This window comes from Pseudopodoces humilis, chromosome 3, assembly GCF_049639895.1.
Source record: "Pseudopodoces humilis isolate 2021_Gansu_Grassland_sample_001 chromosome 3, ASM4963989v1, whole genome shotgun sequence".
Taxonomy (NCBI): Eukaryota; Metazoa; Chordata; class Aves; order Passeriformes; family Paridae; genus Pseudopodoces; species Pseudopodoces humilis.
Window position 1 is genome coordinate 114,110,298 of NC_142202.1, and position 23,203 is coordinate 114,133,500.

At 55.6% G+C, this 23,203-nt stretch overlaps 1 protein-coding gene across 1 annotated transcript in view; it reads right to left on the bottom strand.

The window, feature by feature from the left end:
* The window catches only part of ADCY3 (adenylate cyclase 3), a 39,956-nt gene extending 16,955 nt beyond the window's left edge, over positions 1-23,001 (bottom strand). The window contains exons 1-11 of the mRNA XM_088053158.1: positions 21,053-23,001; positions 12,945-13,094; positions 10,493-10,623; positions 8,312-8,423; positions 7,198-7,325; positions 4,222-4,380; positions 3,055-3,217; positions 2,019-2,198; positions 768-910; positions 531-692; positions 361-448 (exon numbers count right to left, since the gene is read on the bottom strand). Of these exons, the coding sequence (XP_087909284.1) occupies positions 361-448; positions 531-692; positions 768-910; positions 2,019-2,198; positions 3,055-3,217; positions 4,222-4,380; positions 7,198-7,325; positions 8,312-8,423; positions 10,493-10,623; positions 12,945-13,094; positions 21,053-21,721 (2,085 nt within the window). The 5' untranslated portion in view covers positions 21,722-23,001. The remainder of the gene's footprint in view (positions 1-360; positions 449-530; positions 693-767; positions 911-2,018; positions 2,199-3,054; positions 3,218-4,221; positions 4,381-7,197; positions 7,326-8,311; positions 8,424-10,492; positions 10,624-12,944; positions 13,095-21,052) is intronic.
* Between the last annotated feature and the right edge of the window lie 202 nt (positions 23,002-23,203).

Below are 23,203 nucleotides of genomic sequence, written 5' to 3' on the forward strand. Positions count from 1 at the left end.
GGTCACATTTGGGATGTCCCCGTGTCCCCTCAGGGCTGTCCCCGTGTCCCCTCAGGGCTGTCCCCGTGTCCCCTCAGGGCTGTCCCCGTGTCCCCTCGGGGCTGTCCCCATGTCACCTCGGGGCTGTCCCCGTGTCACCTCAGGGCTGTCCCCGTGTCCCCTCGGGGCTGTCCCCGTGTCACCTCAGGGCTGTCCCCGTGTCCCCTCAGGGCTGTCCCCGTGTCCCCTCAGGGCTGTCCCTGTGTCCCCTCAGGGCTGTCCCCATGTCACCTCGGGGCTATCCCCATGTCACCTCGGGGCTGTCCCCGTGTCCCCTCGGGGCTGTCCCCGTGTCCCCTCGGGGCTGTCCCCGGCTCTCACCCGCGGGAAGACGGCAGCCAGGGAGCAGAGGGTGAGCACCAGCAGCAGCACCTCGCCCACCACCAAGGTCACGTAGTTGGTCACCAACCTGCCCAGAGAAACGCCCGGCGGTGACAACCTGGTGCCACCAGCCCATCCCCCAGCTGTCCCCAAGCTGTCCCCAAGCCCACCAGGGGTCGATGACGGCCTCCACCAGGGCGGTGAAGAAGAGGACGACGCAGGAGCAGCTGAAGGCGGCGCCGCTCTGCTTCTCCTTCTCCACCGAGTAGCGCGTCTCCATCTCCGGGTCGGTGAAGCGCATGGACAACCGGAAGGTGCTCTTGCCCTTCAGCCTGCCGGGGGCGGAGCTCCGTCGGAATTCCCGGGAATTCCCGGGAATTCCTGGCGGGAAGGGGAAGGGCACTCACGCCTGGATGGACTCGCGCTCCAGCAGGGCCTCGTTGAGGAGCTGGTTGAGCTCTTGCTCGTTCTGCGCCGCGCCCGCCACGCGCTCGGCCAGGTCCCGCAGCCGCAGCCGGCGCCGCGGGTTGGGGAACGACGGGTTCTCCACCTGCGGGGACAGCGTGGGGACAGCGTGGGGACAGCGTGGGGACATGGTGGGGACACCGCGGGTTGGGGAACAACGGGTTCTCCACCTGCGGGGACAGCGTGGGGACAGCGTGGGGACAGCGTGGGGACACCGTGGGGACAGCGTGGGGACATTGTGGGGACACCGCGGGTTGGGGAACGACGGGTTCTCCACCTGTGGGGACAGCGTGGGGACATTGTGGGGACATTGTGGGGACACCGCGGGTTGGGGAACAACGGGTTCTCCACCTGTGGGGACAGCGTGGGGACAGCGTGGGGACAGCGTGGGGACACCGTGGGGACAGCGTGGGTTGGGGAACGACGGGTTCTCCACCTGTGGGGACAGCGTGGGGACATTGTGGGGACATTGTGGGGACACTGCGGGTTGGGGAACGACGGGTTCTCCACCTGTGGGGACAGCGTGGGGACATTGTGGGGACATTGTGGGGACACCGCGGGTTGGGGAACGACGGGTTCTCCACCTGCGGTGACAGCGTGGGGACACCGTGGGGACATCATGGGTGGGGACATGGTGGGGACACTGCGGGTTGGGGAACGACGGGTTCTCCACCTGCGGGGACAGCGTGGGGACACTGTGGGGACATTGTGGGGACATGGTGGGGACACCGCGGGTTGGGGAACGACGGGTTCTCCACCTGGGACAGCCACAGATGGGGACAGAGTGGGAACAGCGTGGGTGGGGACATTGTGGGGACATTGTGGGTGGGGACAGCGTGGGGACACGGTGGGTTGGGGAAGGACGGGTTCTCCACCTGCAACGGCCACGGGTGGGGACACTGCGGGTGGGGACATCGTGGGGACAGCGTGGGTAGGGACATCACAGGGACATCACGGGTGGGGACACCACAGGGACATGGTGGGGATACCGTGGGGACATTGTGGGGATATTGTGGGTGGGGACACCATGGGTTGGGACATGGTGGGGACATCGTGGGTGGGGACATTGTGGGGACACTGAGGGTGGGGACATCATGGGTGGGGACACCACGGATGGAGACATCGTGGGGGCATCGTGGATGGGGACACGGCGGGGTGGCCAGGGGAGCGGGAATTCTGGGAATGGGCGTTACCTCTCCATCCTCATCCTCGAGCTCCAGGGAGTTCCTGCGGGCGGCCTCGGGATCCTCGGGATCCTCGGGATCCTCGGGATTCCCGGGATTCTCCGGACGCTCCGGGCTGAGGCTCCCGTTGCGCTCGGTGGCCGTGAGCGGTGGAGGGGACACGCCGTGGGACGAGGTCAGGGACAGCTTCTGTGGGGGACGCGGTGACAGGGGTGTCCCCAATGCCACCATCAGGGGTGTCTCCAATGCCACCACCAGGGGTGTCCCCATGACCCCCAATACCTCCAATGCCGCCAATGTCCCCAGTGCCACCCGATGTCCCCGCTGTCCCCATGGCACCTCTCACCACTCCGTTGACACCGTGCTTCAGCTCCCCAATGTCCCCACTGTCCCCGCTGTCCCTGCTGTCCCCAGTGTCCCCAGACCCCCCAGTGTCCCCAGACCCCCCAATGTCCCCACTGTCCCCTTTGTCCCCGTGTCCCCGCTCACCACGCCGTTGATGCCATGCCTCAGGCCACCAGACCCCCTGATGTCCCCAATGTCCCCAGACCCCCCAATGTCCCCAATGTCCCCAATGTCCCCGTTGTCCCTGCTGTCCCTGTGTCCCCGCTCACCACGCCGTTGACGCCGTGCCTCAGGCTCCCAGACCCCCTGATGTCCCCAATGTCCCCAGACCCCCCAATGTCCCTAATGTCCCCAGACCCCCCACTGTCCCCAATGTCCCCACAATGTCCCCAGTGTCCCCATGTCCCCACTCACCACGCCGTTGACGCCGTGCCTCAGGTCCCCAATGTCCCCACTGTCCCCAATGTCCCTGATATCCCCACTGTCCCCAATGTCCCTGATATCCCCGTTGTCCCCGTTGTCCCCGCTGTCCCCGTGTCCCCGCTCACCACGCCGTTGACGCCGTGCCTCAGGCTCCCAGACCCCCTGATGTCCCCAATGTCCCCAGACCCCCCAATGTCCCCAATGTCCCCAATGTCCCCAATGTCCCCAATGTCCCCGCTGTCCCCGATGTCCCCGCTGTCCCCGTGTCCCCGCTCACCACGCCGTTGACGCCGTGCCTCAGGCCGTGCCGCGGCACCACCACCAGGTAGGTGACGATGCCCTTGTCCCTCAGGTACTCGCAGCGGGAGCCGCCCTCGCCCGGCTCCACCTCGAACTCGCCCTTCAGGCAATCCACCGTGCTCTGCGAGATGTGCACCCGCCTGCCCGCCGACACCGGCGTCACCACCACGGTGTCACCGCGGCGGTGTCACCACCATGACATTCCCCACTGCGTCCCCGCCACACCGTCCCCACCACGGTGTCACCGCAGTGGTGTCACTGCAGCGGTGCCCCCACCGTGGTGTCCCCACCTCGACGTCCCCACCACAACATTCCCACCACAGCCTCCCCACCACGACATCCCCACCTCGATGTCCCCACCTCAACATCCCCACCGCGACGTCCCCACCACAATGTCCCCACCGCGACCTCCCCATAGCGATGTCCCCACCATGACGTCCCCACCGCGCCGTCCCCACCACATCATCTCCATCTCAGCAGCGTCCCCACCGCACTGTCCCCACCACGCTGTCCCCACCACGCTGTCCCCACCACGACATCCCTATAGCGATGTCCCCACCGCAGCGTCCCCACTGCAATGTCCCCACCTCGATGTCCCCACTGTGACCTCCCCACCTCAAAGTCCCCACCGCGCCATCCCCACCACAGCATCTCCACCTCAGCAGCGTCCCCACCGCACCGTCCCCACCACGACATCCCCATCGTGCTGTCCCCACCATGACAGCCCCACCGCGCTGTCCCCACCGTGCCGTCCCCACCATGACAGCCCCACCGCGCTGTCCCCACCACGCTGTCCCCACTGCGCCATCCCCACCACGACATCCCCATAGCGATGTCCCCACCGTCATGTCCCCACTGCACCATCCCCACCGTGACACCCCCACCACGCCGTCCCCACCGCGCTGTCCCCACTGTGACATTCCCACCACGATGTCCCCACCACGACATCCCCATAGCGATGTCCCCACCGCGCTGTCCCCACCGCGATGTCCCCACCACGACATCCCCATAGCGATGTGCCCACCACGCCGTCCCCACCACGCCGTCCCCACCACGCCGTCCCCACCACGACGTCCCCACCACGCTGTCCCCACCGCGCCGTCCCCACCGCGCCGTCCCCACCGCGGCGGCGGGCGAGGCTCACCCGGGAATTCCGCCCGCCTCCATCTTGTTGGCCACGGTGACGTCGGTGGACCAGACGTCGAACTGCCAGCGCTTCTGTCCCAGCACGCCGCCCAGCACGGCGCCGCTGTGCACCCCGACACGCATGTCCACCGCCGTGCGCGTCTGCTCCCGCACCGAGCTGCCGCCGGAGAGACGGAACGGGAATGGGAATGGGAATGGGAATGGGAATGGGAATGGGAATGGGAATGGGGAATGGGAATGGGAATGGGGAATGGGAATGGGAATGGGAATGGGAATGGGAATGGGAATGGGGAATGGGAATGGGAATGGGGAATGGGAATGGGAATGGGAATGGGAATGGGGAATGGGGAATGGGAATGGGGAATGGGGAATGGGAATGGGAATGGGAATGGGGAATGGGAATGGGGAATGGGGAATGGGAATGGGGAATGGGAATGGGGAATGGGAATGGGAATGGGAATGGGGAATGGGGAATGGGAATGGGGGAATGGGAATGGGAATGGGGAATGGGAATGGGAATGGGAATGGGAATGGGAATGGGAATGGGAATGGGAATGGGAATGGGAATGGGAATGGGGATGGGAATGGGAATGGGAATGGGGAAGGGGGAATGGGAATGGGAATGAGAATGGGAATGGGGAATGGGAATGAGAATGGGAATGGGGAATGGGAATGGGGGAATGGGAATGGGAATGGGAATGGGAATGGGGAATGGGAATGGGAATGGGAATGGGGAATGGGAATGAGAATGGGAATGGGGAATGGGGAAGGGGGAATGGGGAAGGGGGAATGGGAATGGGAATGGAAATGGGAATGGGAATGGGAATGGGAATGGGAATGGGCACGGGAACGGCCGCCAGAGTGACGGCGGGAACACCGGAGTGGGAGCGGGAATGGGCACAGGAACGCAGGAGTGGGCATGGGAACGGGAACGGGAATGGCTGCCGGAGTGACCACAGGAACGCTGGAGTGGGAGCTGGAATGGGCACGAGGAAGTGGGAATGGGCACAGGAATGGGGAACGGGCACGGGAATGGGCATGGGAATGGGAATGGGTGCAGGAATGGGGAATGGGCACCGGGAAGTGGGAACAGGCACGGGAATAGGCACGGGGACGCAGGAGTGGGTGCGGGAACGGGCACAGGGAAGTGGGAATGGGCACAGGAATGGCCACAGGGAATCAGGAATGGCCACAGGGAAGTGGGAATGGCCACAGGAATGGCCGGAGGGAAGTGGGAACGGGCACGGGAATGGCCGGAGGGAAGTGGGAATGGCTGTGGGGAATATCTGCGGGGAATGTCCGTGGGGAACGGGCAGTGCCGGTACGGAACGCGGAGTATCCGTGGGGAACGCGGACAAAGCGCAGGGAATGCGGCTGCTCTCCGGCCTCCGTCGGCAACAGCCATCCCCCATTCCATTCCCATTCTCATTCCCACTCCCATTCCCATCCCATTCCCATTCCCATTCCCATCCCATTCCCGTTCCTCATCCCATTCCCGTTCCTCTTCCTGATCCCATTCCCATTCCTATTCCCGATCCTATTCCCGATCCCATTCCCATTCCCATTATTCCTATTCCCATTATTCCCATTATTCCCATCCCCATTCCCATTCCCATTCCCAATCCCATTCCCATTCCCATTATTCCTATTCCCATTCCCATCACCATCTTATCCCAATTCCCATTCCCATTATTCCCATTATTCCCATTATTCCCATTATTCCCATCCCCATTCCCATACTCATCCCCATCTTATCCCAGTTCCCATTCCCATTATTCCCATTCCCCTTACTCCCATTATTCCCATTCCCATCCCATCCCGTTATTCCATTCTCATTCCCTTCCCCATTATTCCCATTCCCATTATTCCCATTCCCATTATTCCCATTCCCATTATTCCCATTCCCATTACTCCCATTACTCTCATTATTCCCACCCCCATTCCCATTCCCATTATTCCCATTCCCATTACTCCCATTATTCCCATCATTCCCACTATCCCCATCACCATTCCCATTATTCCCGTTATCCCCATCATTCCCATTCCAACTGTCATTCCCGTCATTCCCGCCCCATTCCCGTCATTCCCGCCGCCATTCCCGCCATTCCCGTTATCCCCATCCCCATTCCCGCCACCATTCCCATTCTTCCCATTATCCCATTATCCCATTATCCCATATCCCATTATCCCATTATCCCATTATCCCATTATCCCATATCCCATTATCCCATTGTTCCCATTATCCCATATCCCATTATCCCATTATCCCATTCTTCCCATTATCCCATTATCCCATTATCCCATTATCCCATTCTCCCATTCTCCCATTCTTCCCATCCCCATCCCCATCCCCATTATTCCCATTATTCCCATCATTCCCATTATTCCCATTCCCATTATTCCCATCATTCCCATTATTCCCATTCCCATTACTCCCATTATTCCCATCATTCCCACTATCCCCATCACCATTCCCGTTATTCCCGTCCTTCCCATCCCCATTCCCGCCGCCATTCCCGTCATTCCCACCCCGCCATTCCCGTCATTCCCACCACCATTCCCGTCATTCCCACCACCATTCCCGCCATTCCCATTATCCCCACCCCATTCCTGCCACCATTCCCGTTATTCCCGTCCTTCCCGCCATTCCCACCCCACCATTCCCGTTATTCCCACCGCCATTCCCGTTGCCATTCCCGTTGCCATTCCCATTGCCATTCCCACCCCGCCATTCCCGTCATTCCCACCCCGCCATTCCCGTCATTCCCACCACCATTCCCGCCATTCCCATTATCCCCACCCCATTCCTGCCACCATTCCCGTTATTCCCGTCCTTCCCGCCATTCCCACCCCACCGTTCCCGTTATTCCCACCGCCATTCCCGTTGCCATTCCCGTTGCCATTCCCACCCCGCCATTCCCGCCGTTCCCGTTGCCGTTCCCGCCATTCCCGCCGCCATCCCCGCTTCTCTTACGCGATGGCCTCCACCATGGCCAGCCCCATGCGGATGGAGCAGGCGGCGTGATCCTCCCGGAATTCCGGCAGCCCGCAGATGCAGTAGTAACAATCCCCCAGGATCTTGATCCGCAGCTGGTGATGTTTCTGGGAATCACCAACAACAACAACAACAACAAACAACAACAACAAAAAAAGCCGGAATTCCGCCCATCCCGCCAAATTCCCAAATATCTCCGCCCCTCAAAACCCTCGGAGGAGATTTCCCGTTCCCAACCCCCGGGGGGTTTTTTTTTTCCCCAATTCCAGCCTCCCCCGAAATCCCGGAATTTTTTTTTTTTTAATTTATATTTTAAATTTTTTTTTTTTTTTTTCTCCTGGAATCCCGGGAATTTTTTTCCCGGGAATTGTTTTCCCAGGAATTTTTTTCTGGGAATTTTTTACTGGGAATTTTTTTCCAGGAATTTTTTTCCCGGGAATTTTTTTTCCCGGGGATTTTTTTCCTGGGGATTTTTTTCCTGGGAATATTTTTCCCAGGAATTTTTTCCTGGGGATTTTTTTCCAGTAATTTTTTCCCTGGATTTTTTTCCCAGGAATTTTTTTCTGGGAATTGTTTTCTGGGAATTTTTTTCCAGGAATTTTTTCCCGGTAATTTTTTCCCAGGGATTTTTTTCCCGGGAATTTTTTCCCGGTAATTTTTTTTCCCGGGGATTTTTTTCCTGGGGATTTTTTTCCTGGGAATATTTTTCCCAGGAATTTTTTCCCGGGGATTTTTTTCCCAGGGATTTTTCTCCTGGGAAATTTTTTCCCAGGAATTCTTTTCCAGGAATTTTTTCCCGGTAATTTTTTCCCAGGGATTTTTTCCCGGAGATTTTTTTTCCCGGGAATTGTTTTCCCGGTAATTTTTTTCTGGTAATTTTTTCCCGGGGATTTTTTCCCGGGGATTTTTTCCCGGGGATTTTTTCCCGGGAATTGTTTTCCCGGTAATTTTTTTCCGGTAATTTTTTCCCGGTAATTTTTTCCCGGTGATTTTTTCCCCAGAATTTTTTCCCGGGGATTTTTTCCCGGGGATTTTCTTTTTTCCCGGGGATTTTTTTTTCCCGGGAATAGTTTTCCCAGGGGGAGGCACTCACGGCGGCCAGCTTGTCGAAGCGGGCGAAGAGCTCGTTGAGGAGCTTGACCAGCTCCTGGGCGCTGCAGGACGACGAGAGCTGCGTGAAGCCCACGATGTCCGCGAACAGGATGCTGCCGGAACAGCCCGCACCGTCAGCCCGGAATTCCCGGGATTCCCGGGATTTCCACACCCCCCCCCCCCAAAAAAAAAAAAAAAATAAATAAAAAAAAAATTCCCAGGATTCGCTTTTGTTTGGGAGAGGAAGAGGAGGAAGAGGCGCTCCCGGTTTGTGGGACGGGGTTTTGATTCCCGGGATAAATCGCTGGGAATTCCAGCCCGGATGGGAATTCCTTCCCAAGATTCCAGCCTGAGATCCCTTTTCAGCCCATCCAGCATCCCGGAATTCCCGGAATTCCCGGGTTTCTACCCCAAAAAAATAAATTCATAATAAAATATTCCCAGGATTCAGTTTTGTTTGGGAAGAGGAGTTCCCATTTTGTGGGACGGGGTTTTGATTCCCGGGAAAAATCTTCGGGAATTCCAGCCTGGCCGGGAATTCCTTCCCAAGATTCCAGCCTGAGATCCCTTTTCAGTCGATCCAGAACTCCCGGAATTCCCGGGTTTCTATCCCAAAAAATAAATTGATAATAAAAAATTCCCGGGATTTCCTTTCCCTTGGGAGGAGGCGCTCCCGGTTTGTGGGATGGGGTTTTGATTCCCGGGAAAAATCTTCGGGAAAATGAGGGCTTTTGGGATGGATCCGGGAATTCTTGGGAAGGATTTTGGTGGTTCCAAACTTTCCGTGGAGGCTCCCAGGGATTTCCTGGGAATTCCTTCCCAAAATCCCAAAACCCTCCCCGTTTTTCCCCATGGAATTCCCTCCATTCCCAGCCTGGGGTTGGATCCAGCCCCATCCCAAGGGAAGGAATTTTGGGAATTCCCTGGGAATTGGCGACTCCAGGAAGGGTCTCCCTATCCCAGAATTCCATAAAAATCCCTTCAGGATGGATCCTGATGGATCCTGGATCCCGGAATTCCTTGGGATGGGATCCACGGATTCCCAACCCCACCCCATTCCCAACCCTGATCCGGCTTTTCCTTGGATATTCCCTGGGATTCTCTGGGAATTCCAGCCCAGCCGGGAATTCCCTCCCAGTCTCCCTTTCCCTCTGGGAATTCTCTCCACTCCCATCTCCCCCCACCCAAACCCAACCGGGGACGGCAAATCCCGGAATTCCGGGGGCGCCATTCCCAGGGTTTCCTTCCCTGTTTTTTTTCACATGGAATGTTTTGGGGGTTTTTTCCCTGGAATTTTTTTTTCCCCCGGAATTTTTTTCCCCTGGATTATTTTTTTTCCCGGATTTTTTTTCCCCCTGGAATTTTTTTTTTTCCCCGGGAATATTTTTCCCTGTAATTTTTTTTTCTTTGGATTATTTTTTCCCCGGAATATTTTTTCCCCGAGATTTTTTTTTTTTCCCAGGAATTTTCTTTTTTCTCCGGGATTATTTTTTTTTTCCTGTAATTTTTTTTTCCCTTGGATTTTTTTTCCCCCGAGATTTTTTTTTCCTGTAATTTTTTTTCCCATGGATTATTTTTTTCCCTTGGATTATTTTCTTCCCGGGATTTTTTTTTCCCCTGGATTTTTTTTTCCCGGGATTTTTTTTCCCCCGGATTTTTTTTTTCTCGGGATTTTTTTCCCCCGGGATTTTTTTTCCCCGAGATTTTTTTTCCCGGGATTTTTTTTTTCTCGGGATTTTTTTTCCCCGAGATTTTTTTTTCCCCCGAGATTTTTTTTTCCCGGGATTTTTTTTCCCCCGGATTTTTTTTTCTCGGGATTTTTTTTCCCTGTAATTTTTTTCCCCGCATTATTTTTTTCCCTTGGATTATTTTTTCCCCGAGATTTTTTTCCTGTAATTTTTTTTTCCCCCGATTTATTTTTTTCCCTTGGATTATTTTTTCCCCGTGATTTTTTTTTTTTTCCCCCTGTTTTTTTTTTTTCCCCGAGATTTTTTTTCCTGTAATTTTTTGTCCCATGGATTATTTTTTTCCCTTGGATTATTTTTTCCCCGAGATTTTTTTTTCCTGTAATTTTTCTTTTCCCGAATTATTTTTTTCCCTTGGATTATTTTTTCCCCGGGATTTTTTTTTCTCCCGGGAATTTTTTCTTTTCCCATCCCGGGAATTCCCGGGATGTGCCGACCTGACGTTCTCGTGGCGGTGCATGTACATGGTGTTGAACTGCTGCAGCTCCTTCTGGCTCGGGTCCTTCTTCATCTCCCGCAGCAGCTCCTCCGCCACGTGCTTGGGCAGGATGGACAGCATCAGCCGCTCCTGAGGGCGGAATTCCCAGCGGGAATCACCGGGAAAAACGGGAAAACACGGCAGGAATCACCGGGGGAATCCCAGCGGGAATCACCGGGGGAAAACACAGCGGGAGTCCCGGCAGGATGGACAGCATCAGCCGCTCCTGAGGGCGGGAATTCCCAGCCGGAATAACGGGAATTCCCAGCGGGAATCACCGGGAAAACACGGCAGGAATCACCGGGGGAAAACCGGGAATCACCGGGGGAAAACCCAGCGGGAATCCCGGCGGGATGGACAGCATCAGCCGCTCCTGAGGGCGGGAATTCCCAGCCGGAATAACGGGAATTCCCAGCGGGAATCACCGGGAAAAACGGGAAAACACGGCAGGAATCACCGGGGGAATCCCAGCGGGAATCACCGGGGGAAAACACGGCGGGAGTCCCGGCAGGATGGACAGCATCAGCCGCTCCTGAGGGGGAATTCCCAGCGGGAATAACGGGAATTCCCAGCGGGAATCACCGGGAAAACACGGCAGGAATCACCGGGGGAAAACCGGGAATCACCGGGGGAAAACCCAGCGGGAATCCCGGCGGGATGGACAGCATCAGCCGCTCCTGAGGGCGGGAATTCCCAGCGGGAATAACGGGAATTCCCAGCGGGAATCACCGGGAAAACACGGCAGGAATCACCGGGGGAAAACCGGGAATCACCGGGGGAAAACACAGCGGGAATTCAGTCCAAGGAACGGGAGAGTGCTGGGGCGGGATGGACAGCATCAGCCGCTCCTGTGCGGGAATTCCCAGCGGGAATAACGGGAATTCCCAGCGGGAATCACCGGGAAAAACGGGAAAACACGGCAGGAATCACCGGGGGAATCACCGGGAATCACCGGGGGAGAACACAGCGGGAATTCAGTCCAAGGAGCGGGAGAGTGCTGGGGCGGGATGGACAGCATCAGCCGCTCCTGTGCGGGAATTCCCAGCCGGAATAACGGGAATTCCCAGCGGGAATAACGGGAATTCAGGGGACTGCGGACACCGAGCGGCTGCCCCGGGGTTTGGGAGTGTCCCAGGAAAGGCGGGAGCAGGATGGGAATGGGATGGGATTGGGAATCCGTGAATCCCATCCCAAGGGATTCCGGGATCCAGGAGGCTCAGGATCCATCCCAAGGGATTTTTATGGAATTCTGGGATAGGGAGACCCTTCCTGGAGTCCCCAGTTCCCAGGGAATTCCCAAAATTCCTTCCCGGAGAGGAGTTGGGATGGGGCTGGATCCAACCCCAGGCTGGGAATGGAGGGAATTCCCTGGGAAAGTGGGGAGGGATTTGGGAAGGAATTCCCGACTGGGCTGGAATTCCCTGAAAATCCCTGGGAGCGTCCAAGGAAAGGTTGGAGCAGCCTGGGCTGGAGGGGTTGGAACGGGACGGGATCGGAAATCCATGGATCCGATCCCAAAGCATTCCCGGATCCCGTGATGGGAACAATCCCGGGAGTGAAATCGGGATCGGCACCGAGATCCCCGGGAGCTTCCCCATGGAAGCGGGATGGGAACATTCCAGGCAGGATCCATCCATGGAAAAGCACTTCTGGTATCCCAAATCCCAAATCCAAATCCCAAATTTCAAACCTCAAATCCCAAATCCTCCATCCCAAATCCCAAATCCCAAAACCCACACCCCAAATTTCAAATCCCTAACTTCAAATCCCATTCCTGATCCCCTTCCCAATCCCATTCCTGGCCCAATTCCCGGCCCCATTCCCATTCCCAATCCCAAACCCATTCCTGATCCCCTTCATGATCCTATTCCCAGCCCCATTCCTGTTCCTCTTTCCATTCCCATTCCCATTCCCAAACCCATTCCCACTATTCCCACTATTCCCACTATTCCCATTATTCCCATTATTCCCATTATTCCCATTATTCCCATTATTCCCATCCCCATTATTCCCATCCCCACCCCCATCATTCCCATTCCCATTCCCAAACCCATTCCCAGTCCCACTCCTGATCCCATTCCCATTATTCCCATTATTCCCATTATTCCCATTATTCCCATTATTCCCATTCTTCCCATTATTCCCATTATTCCCATTCTTCCCATTATTCCTATTATTCCCATTCCCGATGCCATTCCCAATATTCCCATTATTCCCATCATTCCCATCCCCATTATCCCCATTATTCCCATTGACATTCCCATCATTCCCATTATTCCCACCATTCCCATCGCCATTCCCGCTGCCGTTCCCGACATTCCCGTGGTGATTCCCGCTGCCGTTCCCGACATTCCCGTGGTGATTCCCGCTGCCGTTCCCGGCATTCCCAGCGTGGTGATTCCCGGCCTCACCTGCTGCTGGCTCTGCTCCTCCAGGTTGAGTTTGACCTCCAGGGATTGCCGCGCCTCCAGGAACGCCTTGCGGTGCTTCCGCTCGGCCATCACGTAGGACATGGAGCCCACGCACAGCGCGCAGCCGAACAGCAGCGCCTGCCACAGCAGCTGACAGCGGGGCAACAGCGGGACCGCAACAGCGGGAAAGGGGAAGCGACGGCCCGAAACAACGGCGGGAAACAACGGCGGGAGAGCAGCAATGGCGGGAAAACAACGGCGGGAAACAACGGCGGGAGAGCAGCAATGGCGGGAAAACAACGGCGGGAAACAACGGCGGGAGAGCAGCAATGGCGGGAAAACAACGGCGGGAAACAACGGCGGGAGAGCAGCAATGGCGGGAAACAACAGCGGGAAACAACGGCGGGAGAGCAGCAATGGCGGGAAACAACGGCGGGAAACAACGGTGGGAGAGCAGCATGGCGGGAAAACAACGGCGGGAAACAACGGCGGGAGAGCAGCAATGGCGGGAAAACAACGGCGGGAAACAACGGCGGGAGAGCAGCAATGGCGGGAAAAAAAAAGCAGATAAACAACGGCGGGAGAGCAGCAATGGCGGGAAAACAACAGTGGGAAACAACGGCGGGAGAGCAGCAATGGCGGGAAAACAGCAGCGGGAAACAACGGCGGGAGAGCAGCAATGGCGGGAAAACAACAGCGGGAAACAACGGTGGGAGAGCAGCAATGGCGGGAAAACAACAGCGGGAAAACAACGGCGGGAGAGCAGCAATGGCGGGAAAACGACAGCGGGAAACAACAGCGGGAAACAGCAGCAGGAAAACAACAACAGCGGGAGAACAACAGGAAACGACAGCGGGAAAACAACAACAACAGCGGGAAGCAATGGGAAACGACAGTGGGAAAACAACAGCGGAAAAAAACGGGAGACAACAGCAGGAAAACAACGGGAAACGACAGCAGGAAACAACAGAAAATGACAACAGGAAATGACAGCAGGAAAACAACAACAACAGCGGGAAACAACAATGGGAAACAACGGGAAATGACAGCGGGAAAACAACAGCAGGAAAACAACAACAACAGCGGGAAACAACAATGGGAAACGACAGCAGGATGACAACAGTGGGAAAACAACAACGGTGGGAAACAAAGTCAGGAAACAACGGGAAATAACAGCAACAGGAAACAACAACAGCAGGAAACAACGGGAAACGATGGGAAATGACAACGGGAAACGGGAAACGACAGCGGGAAACAACGGCAACAGGAAACAACAGCGGGAAACGGCAACAGGAAACAACAATGGGAAACGGCAACAGGAAACAACGGCGGGGAACAGCAGGAAACAACGGGAAACAGTGGGAAACGGGAAAACACACACATATCATATCCCGGGATTCACGGGGGGTGTTCCAGGGGGGAGCCCGGAGTTCTGGGATTCTGGGAGTCCGGGAGTCTGGGATTTCGGGATTCTGGGAGTTCGGGATTCTGGGAGTTTGGGATTCTGGGAGTTCAGGAGTCCGGGGTTCTGGGAGTTTGGGATTCAGGGATTCTGGGAGTTTGGGAATCCAGGAGTAGGGGGTCGGGATTTGGGAGTTGTTGGGAGTTGGGATTTGGGATTCGGGAGTTGGGATTTGGGATTTCAGGAGTGGGGATTTGGGATTTCAGGAGTTGGGATTTGGGATTTCAGGAGTTGGGATTTGGGATTTCAGGAGTTGGGATTTGGGATTTCAGGAGTTGGGATTTGGGATTTCAGGAGTTGGGATTTGGGATTTCAGGAGTTGGGATTTGGGATTCGGGAGTTGGGATTTGGGATTCAGGAGTTGGGATTTGGGATTTCAGGAGTTGGGATTTGGGATTCGGGAGTTGGGATTTGGGATCGCCCCACGGACGGGGACAAACGGCTGGAATTTGGGATCGTGGGATATTGGGGAAAAACCAACAGGAATTTGGGATCCCGGGACAGTCAGGGACAAACAGCCGGAATTCGGGATCGCCCCACGGACGGGGACAAACAGCTGAGATTTGGGATCGTAGGATATTTGGGAATAAACAATGGGAATTTGGGATCGTGGGATATTCGGGAAGAACCATCAGAAATTTGGGATCACGGGATATTCAGGAAAAACCATCAGAAATTTGGGATCGTGGGATATTCGCGCAGAACCAGCAGGAATTTGGGATCATGGGATCTTTGGGAAACCCAGCGGGAATTCGGGATCCCGGGGAATTTGGGATGCCAGAGCAGGAATTCCGGGATGAGCGGAGCCGATCCTTGTTAAAATCCCGGGAAAAAAAAAAAAACAACACAAACTGCCCCCATCCCAATTTTGGGGTAAATTCCAGGAATTCCTGTGGGAAAAGCAGCTCCCGGAGCATCCCAAGAGATTCCTGGGGATCAAAGTCCCGGAGATGTTTTGGAAAAAGGCAGCAGCCAGGGGATCCCGGGGGATTCCGGGGGATCCCGGGGGATCCCGGGCAGCAGCTCCGAGCGCCGTTCCCTGGGAATTGCAGCACTCGGAGCGAAGGAAAACCGGGAAAACGGGGCCCGGCTCCGGATCCTGGGATTTGGGGGTTCTCTGGAATGGCTGGAAAGTCGGGAATGCTCCAGGTCCTTCCCCCTGGGAATGTCGGGGTCAGCGCGGGGGATCCCGGGGGATGGATCCTGATCCATGGGGTGGGTCCGGATGGCAGGGATCGGATCCTGTTCCCAGGGATCGGATCCTGTTCCCAGGGATTGGATCCTGAACCCAGGGATTGGATCCTGATCCCAGGGATTGGATCCTGATCCCATGGATTGGATCCTGATCCCATGGATTGGATCCTGATCCCAGGGATTGGATTCAGATCCCACGGATCCCATGGATTGGATGGATTGGATCCTGTTCCCCTGGATTGGATCCTGTTCCCATGGATTGGATCCTGTTCCCATGGATTGGATCCTGATCCCAGGGATTGGATCCTGTTCCCATGGATTGGATCCTGTTCCCATGGATCGGATCCTGATCCCATGGATCAGATCCCATTCCCAGGGATCAGATCCCATTCCCAGGGATCAGATCCCATTCCCTGGACATGGAGATGGTGACAGATCCCAAAACAGATCCCTAAATCCCCTGGGAGCACCCCAAGGCCGGATCCCGCTCCAGGCCCAACCAGGAATTCCTGGGAATCGCCCGGATCCGTCCGGAGGCGGCAACAGAGGAGAAACCCCGGGAGGGAACGGAGCCGAATGCTGCAAATCCCGGGAATTCTGAAAATCCCGGGAATGCTGAAAATCCCAGGAATTCGCTCACCACATCCCATTCCAGCTGCGCTTCCAGCTGGTTTTCCGTGATTCTTATCCCAAAAAAACCTCTCCCGGTGAGTCGCGAGCTCCAAGCACTTCCCGGATCCCAAATTCTGCGGGAAAAGCTCCGATCCCAGACCCCAAATCCTGCGGGAAAAGCTCAGATCCCAAATCCCAAATCCTGCGGGAAAAACTCAGATCCCAGATCCCAAATTCTGCGGGAAAATTCCAATCCCAGATCCCAAATTCTGCGGGAAAAGCTCCAACATGGAGGAGATCCCAAATCCCAAATCCTGTGGGAAAATTCCAATCCCAGATCCCCAGTTCTGCGGGAAAAGCTCCCATCCTGGATCCCGAATTTTACAGGAATAACTCTGATCCCAAACCCCAAATCCTGTGGGAAAAGCTCCAATCCCAAATCCCCAAATCTGTGGGAAAAGCTCTGATCCCAAATCCCAAATTCAATGGGAAAAGCTCTGATCCCAAATCCCAAATTCCATGGGAAAAGCTCCGATCCCAAATCCCAAATCCTGCAGGGAAAGCTCTGGCAGGGAGAAAATCCTTGATCCCAAATCCCAGATCCCAAATCTTGGGGGAAAATTCCAACATGGAGGAGAGCTCAAATCCCAAAATCTGTGGGTACAGCTCCGATCCCAGTTCCCAAATCCTGTGGGAAAATTCCTGTCCAAGATCCCAAATTTTACAGGAATAGCTCCGATCCCGGATCCCAAATCCTGTGGGAAAAGCTCCAATCCCAAATCCCAAATCCCGCAGGAAAAACTCCCATCCCAAATCCCAAATCCTGTGGGAAAATTCCTTTCCCAAATTCAGAATTCTGTGGGAAAAGCTCTGATCCCAAATCCCAAATTTTACAGGAATAGCTCCAATCCCAAATCCCAAATTTTGTGGGAAAAGGTCTGATCCCAAATCCCAAATCCCGCGGGAAAAGCTCCAACATGGAGGAGATCCCAAATCCCAAAATCCTGTGGGAAAAAGTCTGATCCCAAATCCCAAATTCTGTGGGAAAAGCTCTGATCCCGGATCCCAAATCCTGCGGGAAAAGCTCCGATCCCAAACTCCCAGGAATTCCCCCGTTTATTCCCAGCTTTGCCATTCCCAAGGTTTTCCCAGCTCCGGAATCTCCGGAATCTCCGGTCCCGGGCAATGATTAACCCGGAGCCGGCCCGGACGGATATTCCCACTTTTCCCAAATCCCAGAGCAGGACTGGGATCTTCCCTCTCCAAGCCAGCAGGAAAAACCGGGAATGCGGCCGGAACGCCGGGATTTCTCCAAGTTTTTATCCCAAAAATACGGAAAAATTGGGATTTCCGTGCTTTTTCCGGCTGCGTTTTCCCAAACTCCCGGCGCCACCTCCACATTCCCAAATTATCCCCAAAAAACGGGAATAAATTCCCACTTTTTCCTGGTTATTTAGGCCTGGAGCTGATCCAAGGAATTCCAAATTCCCACAGGGACCTTATGGAGCTTCCCGTGGGATTTTCCCGGGAATTTCCCATCTCCAGGTTTTTTTTTCCCTCCCCTCCCCAGATCCCGATCTTGGAAAAGTTCCGGAATATCCGTGGGGAAAAAAGGGATTTGGCCAAGGCAGGGAATTCCCGGATTTTGGGAATAAACCCAATCCCGGGTGGGTGTTTTCCTGGGAAAAGTTTGGGATTTGGAATCATCCCTGAGGCCACCTTTGGGATCGGGGAGGAAATTCCATCCCGAAAAATCCCCGGAAAATGGGAATCGCGGAGGAATCTGGGAATGGATCCCGATTTTTCTCTCTTGGGAAAGCTCCCGGGACGCCGGGCTGCTGCCGCTGCATTCCAGAGATTTTTTGGGAATTTTGGTCATTCCAAGGGATGTTGGCAGAAACGGGGAGAAATCTGGGAATTTTTTCCGGGCTCCTTGGGATGGATCCCGGGCTGCTCCGGCGTTCCCGGCCCGGGATTTGGGGTTGGGATTGATCCTCAAGTTCCTTTCCCAAGCCAATTCCATGGATTTTTGGGAATGTCCCAAATCTCAGGATGGGGATCCGGCCCGGCCGCAGGGTCAGAGCGAAGGGATGGGAACGGAATTCATGGATAAATCATGGATAATTCAGGGATAATCCACGGATAACCCATGGATAACTCATGGATAACCCAGGGATAACCCATGGATAACCCATGGATAACCCAGGGATAACCCATGGATAATCCATGGATAAATCACGGATAATCCATGGATAAATCACAGATAATCCATGGAAATCACGGATAATCCATGGATAATCCATGGATAAATCATGGATAACCCAGGGATAACCCATGGATAATCCATGGATAATCCATGGATAATCCATGGATAAATCTTGGATAACCCAGGGATAACCCATGGATAATCCATGGATAATTCACGGGTAATCCATGGATAATCCATGGATAATTCACGGGTAATCCATGGATAATCCATGGATAATTCATGGATAATCTGTGGATAAATCATGGATAACCCATGGATAACTCATGGAAAACTCATGGAAAGCCCCTGGAAACCCCAAACACGGCCGCTCCCTTCCCTTCCCAGCCCATTCCCATCCCATTCCCTGTCAATTCCCATTCCATTCCCGCTCCATTCCCGCCCCTGTCTGTCCAGAACCCCTCAATCCATGGAATTCCCTGTCCATTCCCAATCCATTCCCTGCCCATTCCCATTCAATTCCCACCATTCCCATCCCATTCCCATTCCCATTCCCATTCTTCCCTCACCTGCCTGCCCAGCCCCGCTCCATCCATGGAATCCCATTCCCATTCCCATTCCCACTCCCATTATCCCCATTCCCATTCCCATTATTCCCATTATTCCCATTATTCCCATCATTCCCATCATTCCCTCACCTGCCTGCCCAGCCCGGCTCCATCCATGGAATCCCGTCCCATTATTCCCATTATTCCCATTCCCATCATTCCCATTCCCGTTTTTCCCCTCACCTGCCTGCCCAGCTCCGCTCCATCCATGGAATCCCGTCCCATTCCCATTCCCACTCCCATTATCCCCATTCCCATCATTCCCATCATTCCCATCATTCCCATTCCCGTTTTTCCCTCACCTGCCTGCCCAGCCCGGCTCCATCCATGGAATCCCGTCCCATTCCCATTATTCCCATCATTCCCATCATTCCCATTCCCGTTTTTCCCTCACCTGCCTGCCCAGCCCGGCTCCATCCATGGAATCCCGTCCCATTCCCATTATCCCCATTCCCATTATTCCCATCATTCCCATCCCCGTTTTTCCCTCACCTGCCTGCCCAGCCCTGCTCCATCCATGGAATCCCATTCCCATTCCCATTCCCATTCCCATTCCCATTATCCCCATTCTCATTATTCCCATTATTCCCATTCAATTTCCATCATTCCCTCACCTGCCTGCTCAGCCCGGCTCCATCCCTGGAATCCCGTCCCATTCCCATTATTCCCATTCCCATCATTCCCATTCCCGTTTTTCCCTCACCTGCCTGCCCAGCCCGGCTCCATCCCTGGAATCCCATCCCATTATTCCCATTATTCCCAGAGTTATTCCCTCACCTGCCTGCCCAGCCCCGCTCCATCCCTGGAATCCCATTCCCATTCCCATCATTCCCATCATTCCCATTCCCGTTTTTCCCTCACCTGCCTGCCCAGCTCCGCTCCGTCCCTGGAATCCCGTCCCATTATTCCCATTATTCCCATTCCCATTATTCCCATTCCCGTTTTTCCCTCACCTGCCTGCCCAGCTCCGCTCCATCCATGGAATCCCATTCCCATTCCCATCATTCCCATCATTCCCATTCCCGTTATTCCCTCACCTGCCTGCCCAGCCCGGCTCCATCCATGGAATCCTATCCCATTCCCATTATCCCCATTCCCATTCCCATTATTCCCATTATTCCCATCATTCCCATCATTCCCTCACCTGCCTGCCCAGCCCCGCTCCATCCATGGAATCCCATCCCATTATTCCCATTATTCCCATCATTCCCATCATTCCCATTCCCGTTTTTCCCTCACCTGCCTGCCCAGCCCCGCTCCGTCCCTGGAATCCCGTCCCATTCCCATTCCCATTCCCATTATTCCCATCATTCCCATCCCCGTTTTTCCCTCACCTGCCTGCCCAGCCCGGCTCCATCCCTGGAATCCCGTCCCATTCCCATCATTCCCATTCCCGTTTTTCCCTCACCTGCCTGCCCAGCCCGGCTCCATCCCTGGAATCCCGTCCCATTATTCCCATTATTCCCATCATTCCCATCATTCCCATTCCCGTTTTTCCCTCACCTGCCTGCCCAGCCCGGCTCCATCCATGGAATCCCGTCCCATTCCCATTCCCATTCCCATTATTCCCATCATTCCCATCCCCGTTTTTCCCTCACCTGCCTGCCCAGCCCCGCTCCATCCATGGAATCCTATCCCATTCCCATTCCCATTATCCCCATTCCCATTCCCATTATTCCCATTATTCCCATCATTCCCATCATTCCCTCACCTGCCTGCCCAGCCCCACTCCATCCATGGAATCCCATTCCCATTCCCATTCCCATTCCCATTCCCATTCCCATTATCCCCATTCCCATTATTCCCATTATTCCCATTCAATTTCCATCATTCCCTCACCTGCCTGCCCAGCCCGGCTCCATCCCTGGAATCCCATCCCATTATTCCCATTATTCCCATTATTCCCATTATTCCCAGAGTTATTCCCTCACCTGCCTGCCCAGCCCGGCTCCATCCCTGGAATCCCGTCCCATTATTCCCATTATTCCCATCATTCCCATCATTCCCATTCCCGTTTTTCCCTCACCTGCCTGCCCAGCCCGGCTCCATCCCTGGAATCCGGTTCCCTGCGGACGGCGGCGATTCCCAGGATCAGCAGCGCGTGCCCGCCGCAGGAAGCGGCCGCCAGCAGCAGGATCCGCGCCAGCCTCAGCGGCAGCGTCAGGAAGCAGGAGAAGGCGAAGAACGCCTGCCAGCCCACCGTATCCACCGCCTCTGGAAAAACCCTCTGGAATTCCAACCCCAGCAACCCCCACAGCTGCGCCACGATCAGCGCCCACAGCGCTCCGGGCAGGAATTTCTGGGAAAAGCGCTCCGGGAGCAGCCGGGATTTGAGGAGGAGGAAAAGGGATCCGTGAGCCACCAGCGCCGCCAGCGCCGCCAGCGCCGGGAAAAGCTTTTCCATGCGGGAAAAGCCGGCGCACATTCCCAGGATGTAGCAGTCGAAGAGGGCGGCGAACACCAGCAGCACCAGCAGCGTCTCGTGGCGCTGGCGGCGGAAATAAGTCTGGTAGAGCTTTTCCAAGGATTCCGGGGAGAAGGAAAAACGCCGGGAATGCGGCAGGCACGGGCAGCGGGGAGCCGGGGATTCCTGGGAGCGGCGGATCCCGGAGCCGTCGGGATCGGATGGAAAACTCCAGGAATAATCGGCGGAGTGCTCGGCCGAGAATTCCGGCTCGGAGAAGGCGCGGGGCATCCTGGAGGCGTTTTTGTGTGGTTTTTGGGGGGGATTCTCGGGGGTTTTTTTGGGATTCTCGGGGTTTTTTTGGGATTCCCGGTGGGAATGGGGGATGATCAGAGAAGCGGCATCGCCGTCCTGAGGGGCCTTTCCCGGGAAAACGCCGGGATCGGGAATTGCGGGAGGCGCGGAGGGAGAGGCCGGGATTCCCGGTTTATTTCCCGGTTTATTCCTGCTTGATTCCCGGTTTATTCCTGCTTGATTCCAGGTTTATTTCCGGCTGATTCCCGGTTTATTCCTGGCCGATTCCAGGTTTATTTCCCGGCTTATTCCCTGTTTATTCCCGGTTTATTCCCGTTACCTTCCTGGCTCCTTCCCGGCCGATTCCCGGCTCCTTCCCGATTTATTCCTGCTTGATTCCCGGTTTATTCCTGCTTGATTCCCGGTTTATTCCCGGTACCTTCCCGGTTTATTCCTGCTTGATTCCCGGTTTATTCCCGGTACCTTCCCGGCTCTTTTCCAACTGATTCCCGGTTCCTTCCCAGCTCCTTCCCAGTTTATTCCCGGCCCGATTTCCCGCTCGATTCCCGGTTTATTCCTGCTTGATTCCCGGTTTATTCCGGGCTCCTTCCCGGCTGATTTCCCTCTTGATTCCCGGCTGATTTCTCGGTGGATTCCCGGCTGATTTCCCGGCCGATTTCCCGGTTTATTTCCCGCTTGATTCCCGGCTTATTTCCCGCTGGATTCCCGGCTTATTTCCCGGTTTATTCCCGGTTGATTTCCCTGCTGATTCCCGGCCGATTCCCGGTTTATTTCCCGCTGGATTCCCGGTTTATTCCCGCTTGATTTCCCGGTGTATTCCCGCTTGATTTCCCGGTTTATTTCCCGCTTGATTTCCCGGCTGATTCCCGGTTGGATTCCCGGTTTATTCCCGGTTTATTCCCGGCTCCCGCGGCCGCTCCTTTTCCCGGTGCGGCTTTCCCAGCCTTCCCAGCTCCGTCCCGGAGATGTCGCGATGCCTCCCCCGCTCCTCCTTCCCGAGATGCCTCTGGATTCCCGACGGATTCCCGACGGATTCCCGACGGATTCCCGACGGATTCCCGGGAAGATTCCCGACGGATCCGGGACAGAATCCAGGGATGCGATCCCGCCCCTCATTCCCGATCCCCGCATCCTCCTCCCGGCCGGGAGCGGGCCATGGGAAAAGCTCGGGATGGAGGCAGGAAAAGCGGGAAGGGCTTTTCCAGGGATTTTTGGGCGGTCCCGCCTCCCCTCGTAACCCTCTCGCTGCCGGCCCGGGGAAAACCGGGAAGAAATTCCCCAGGGAATTCCAAGAAGCTCATCCCGCTCTCCCAGCTTTTCCTTGGATGCTCGCGGGGATTCGCTGGGAACTGCGGCCCAAATCCCAAATTCCCGAGTTTTTTCCCAGGGAATTCCCTCCCAAATCCCAGCCTGGGGTTGGATCCGGCCCCATCCCAAGGGAAGGGATTTTGGGAATTC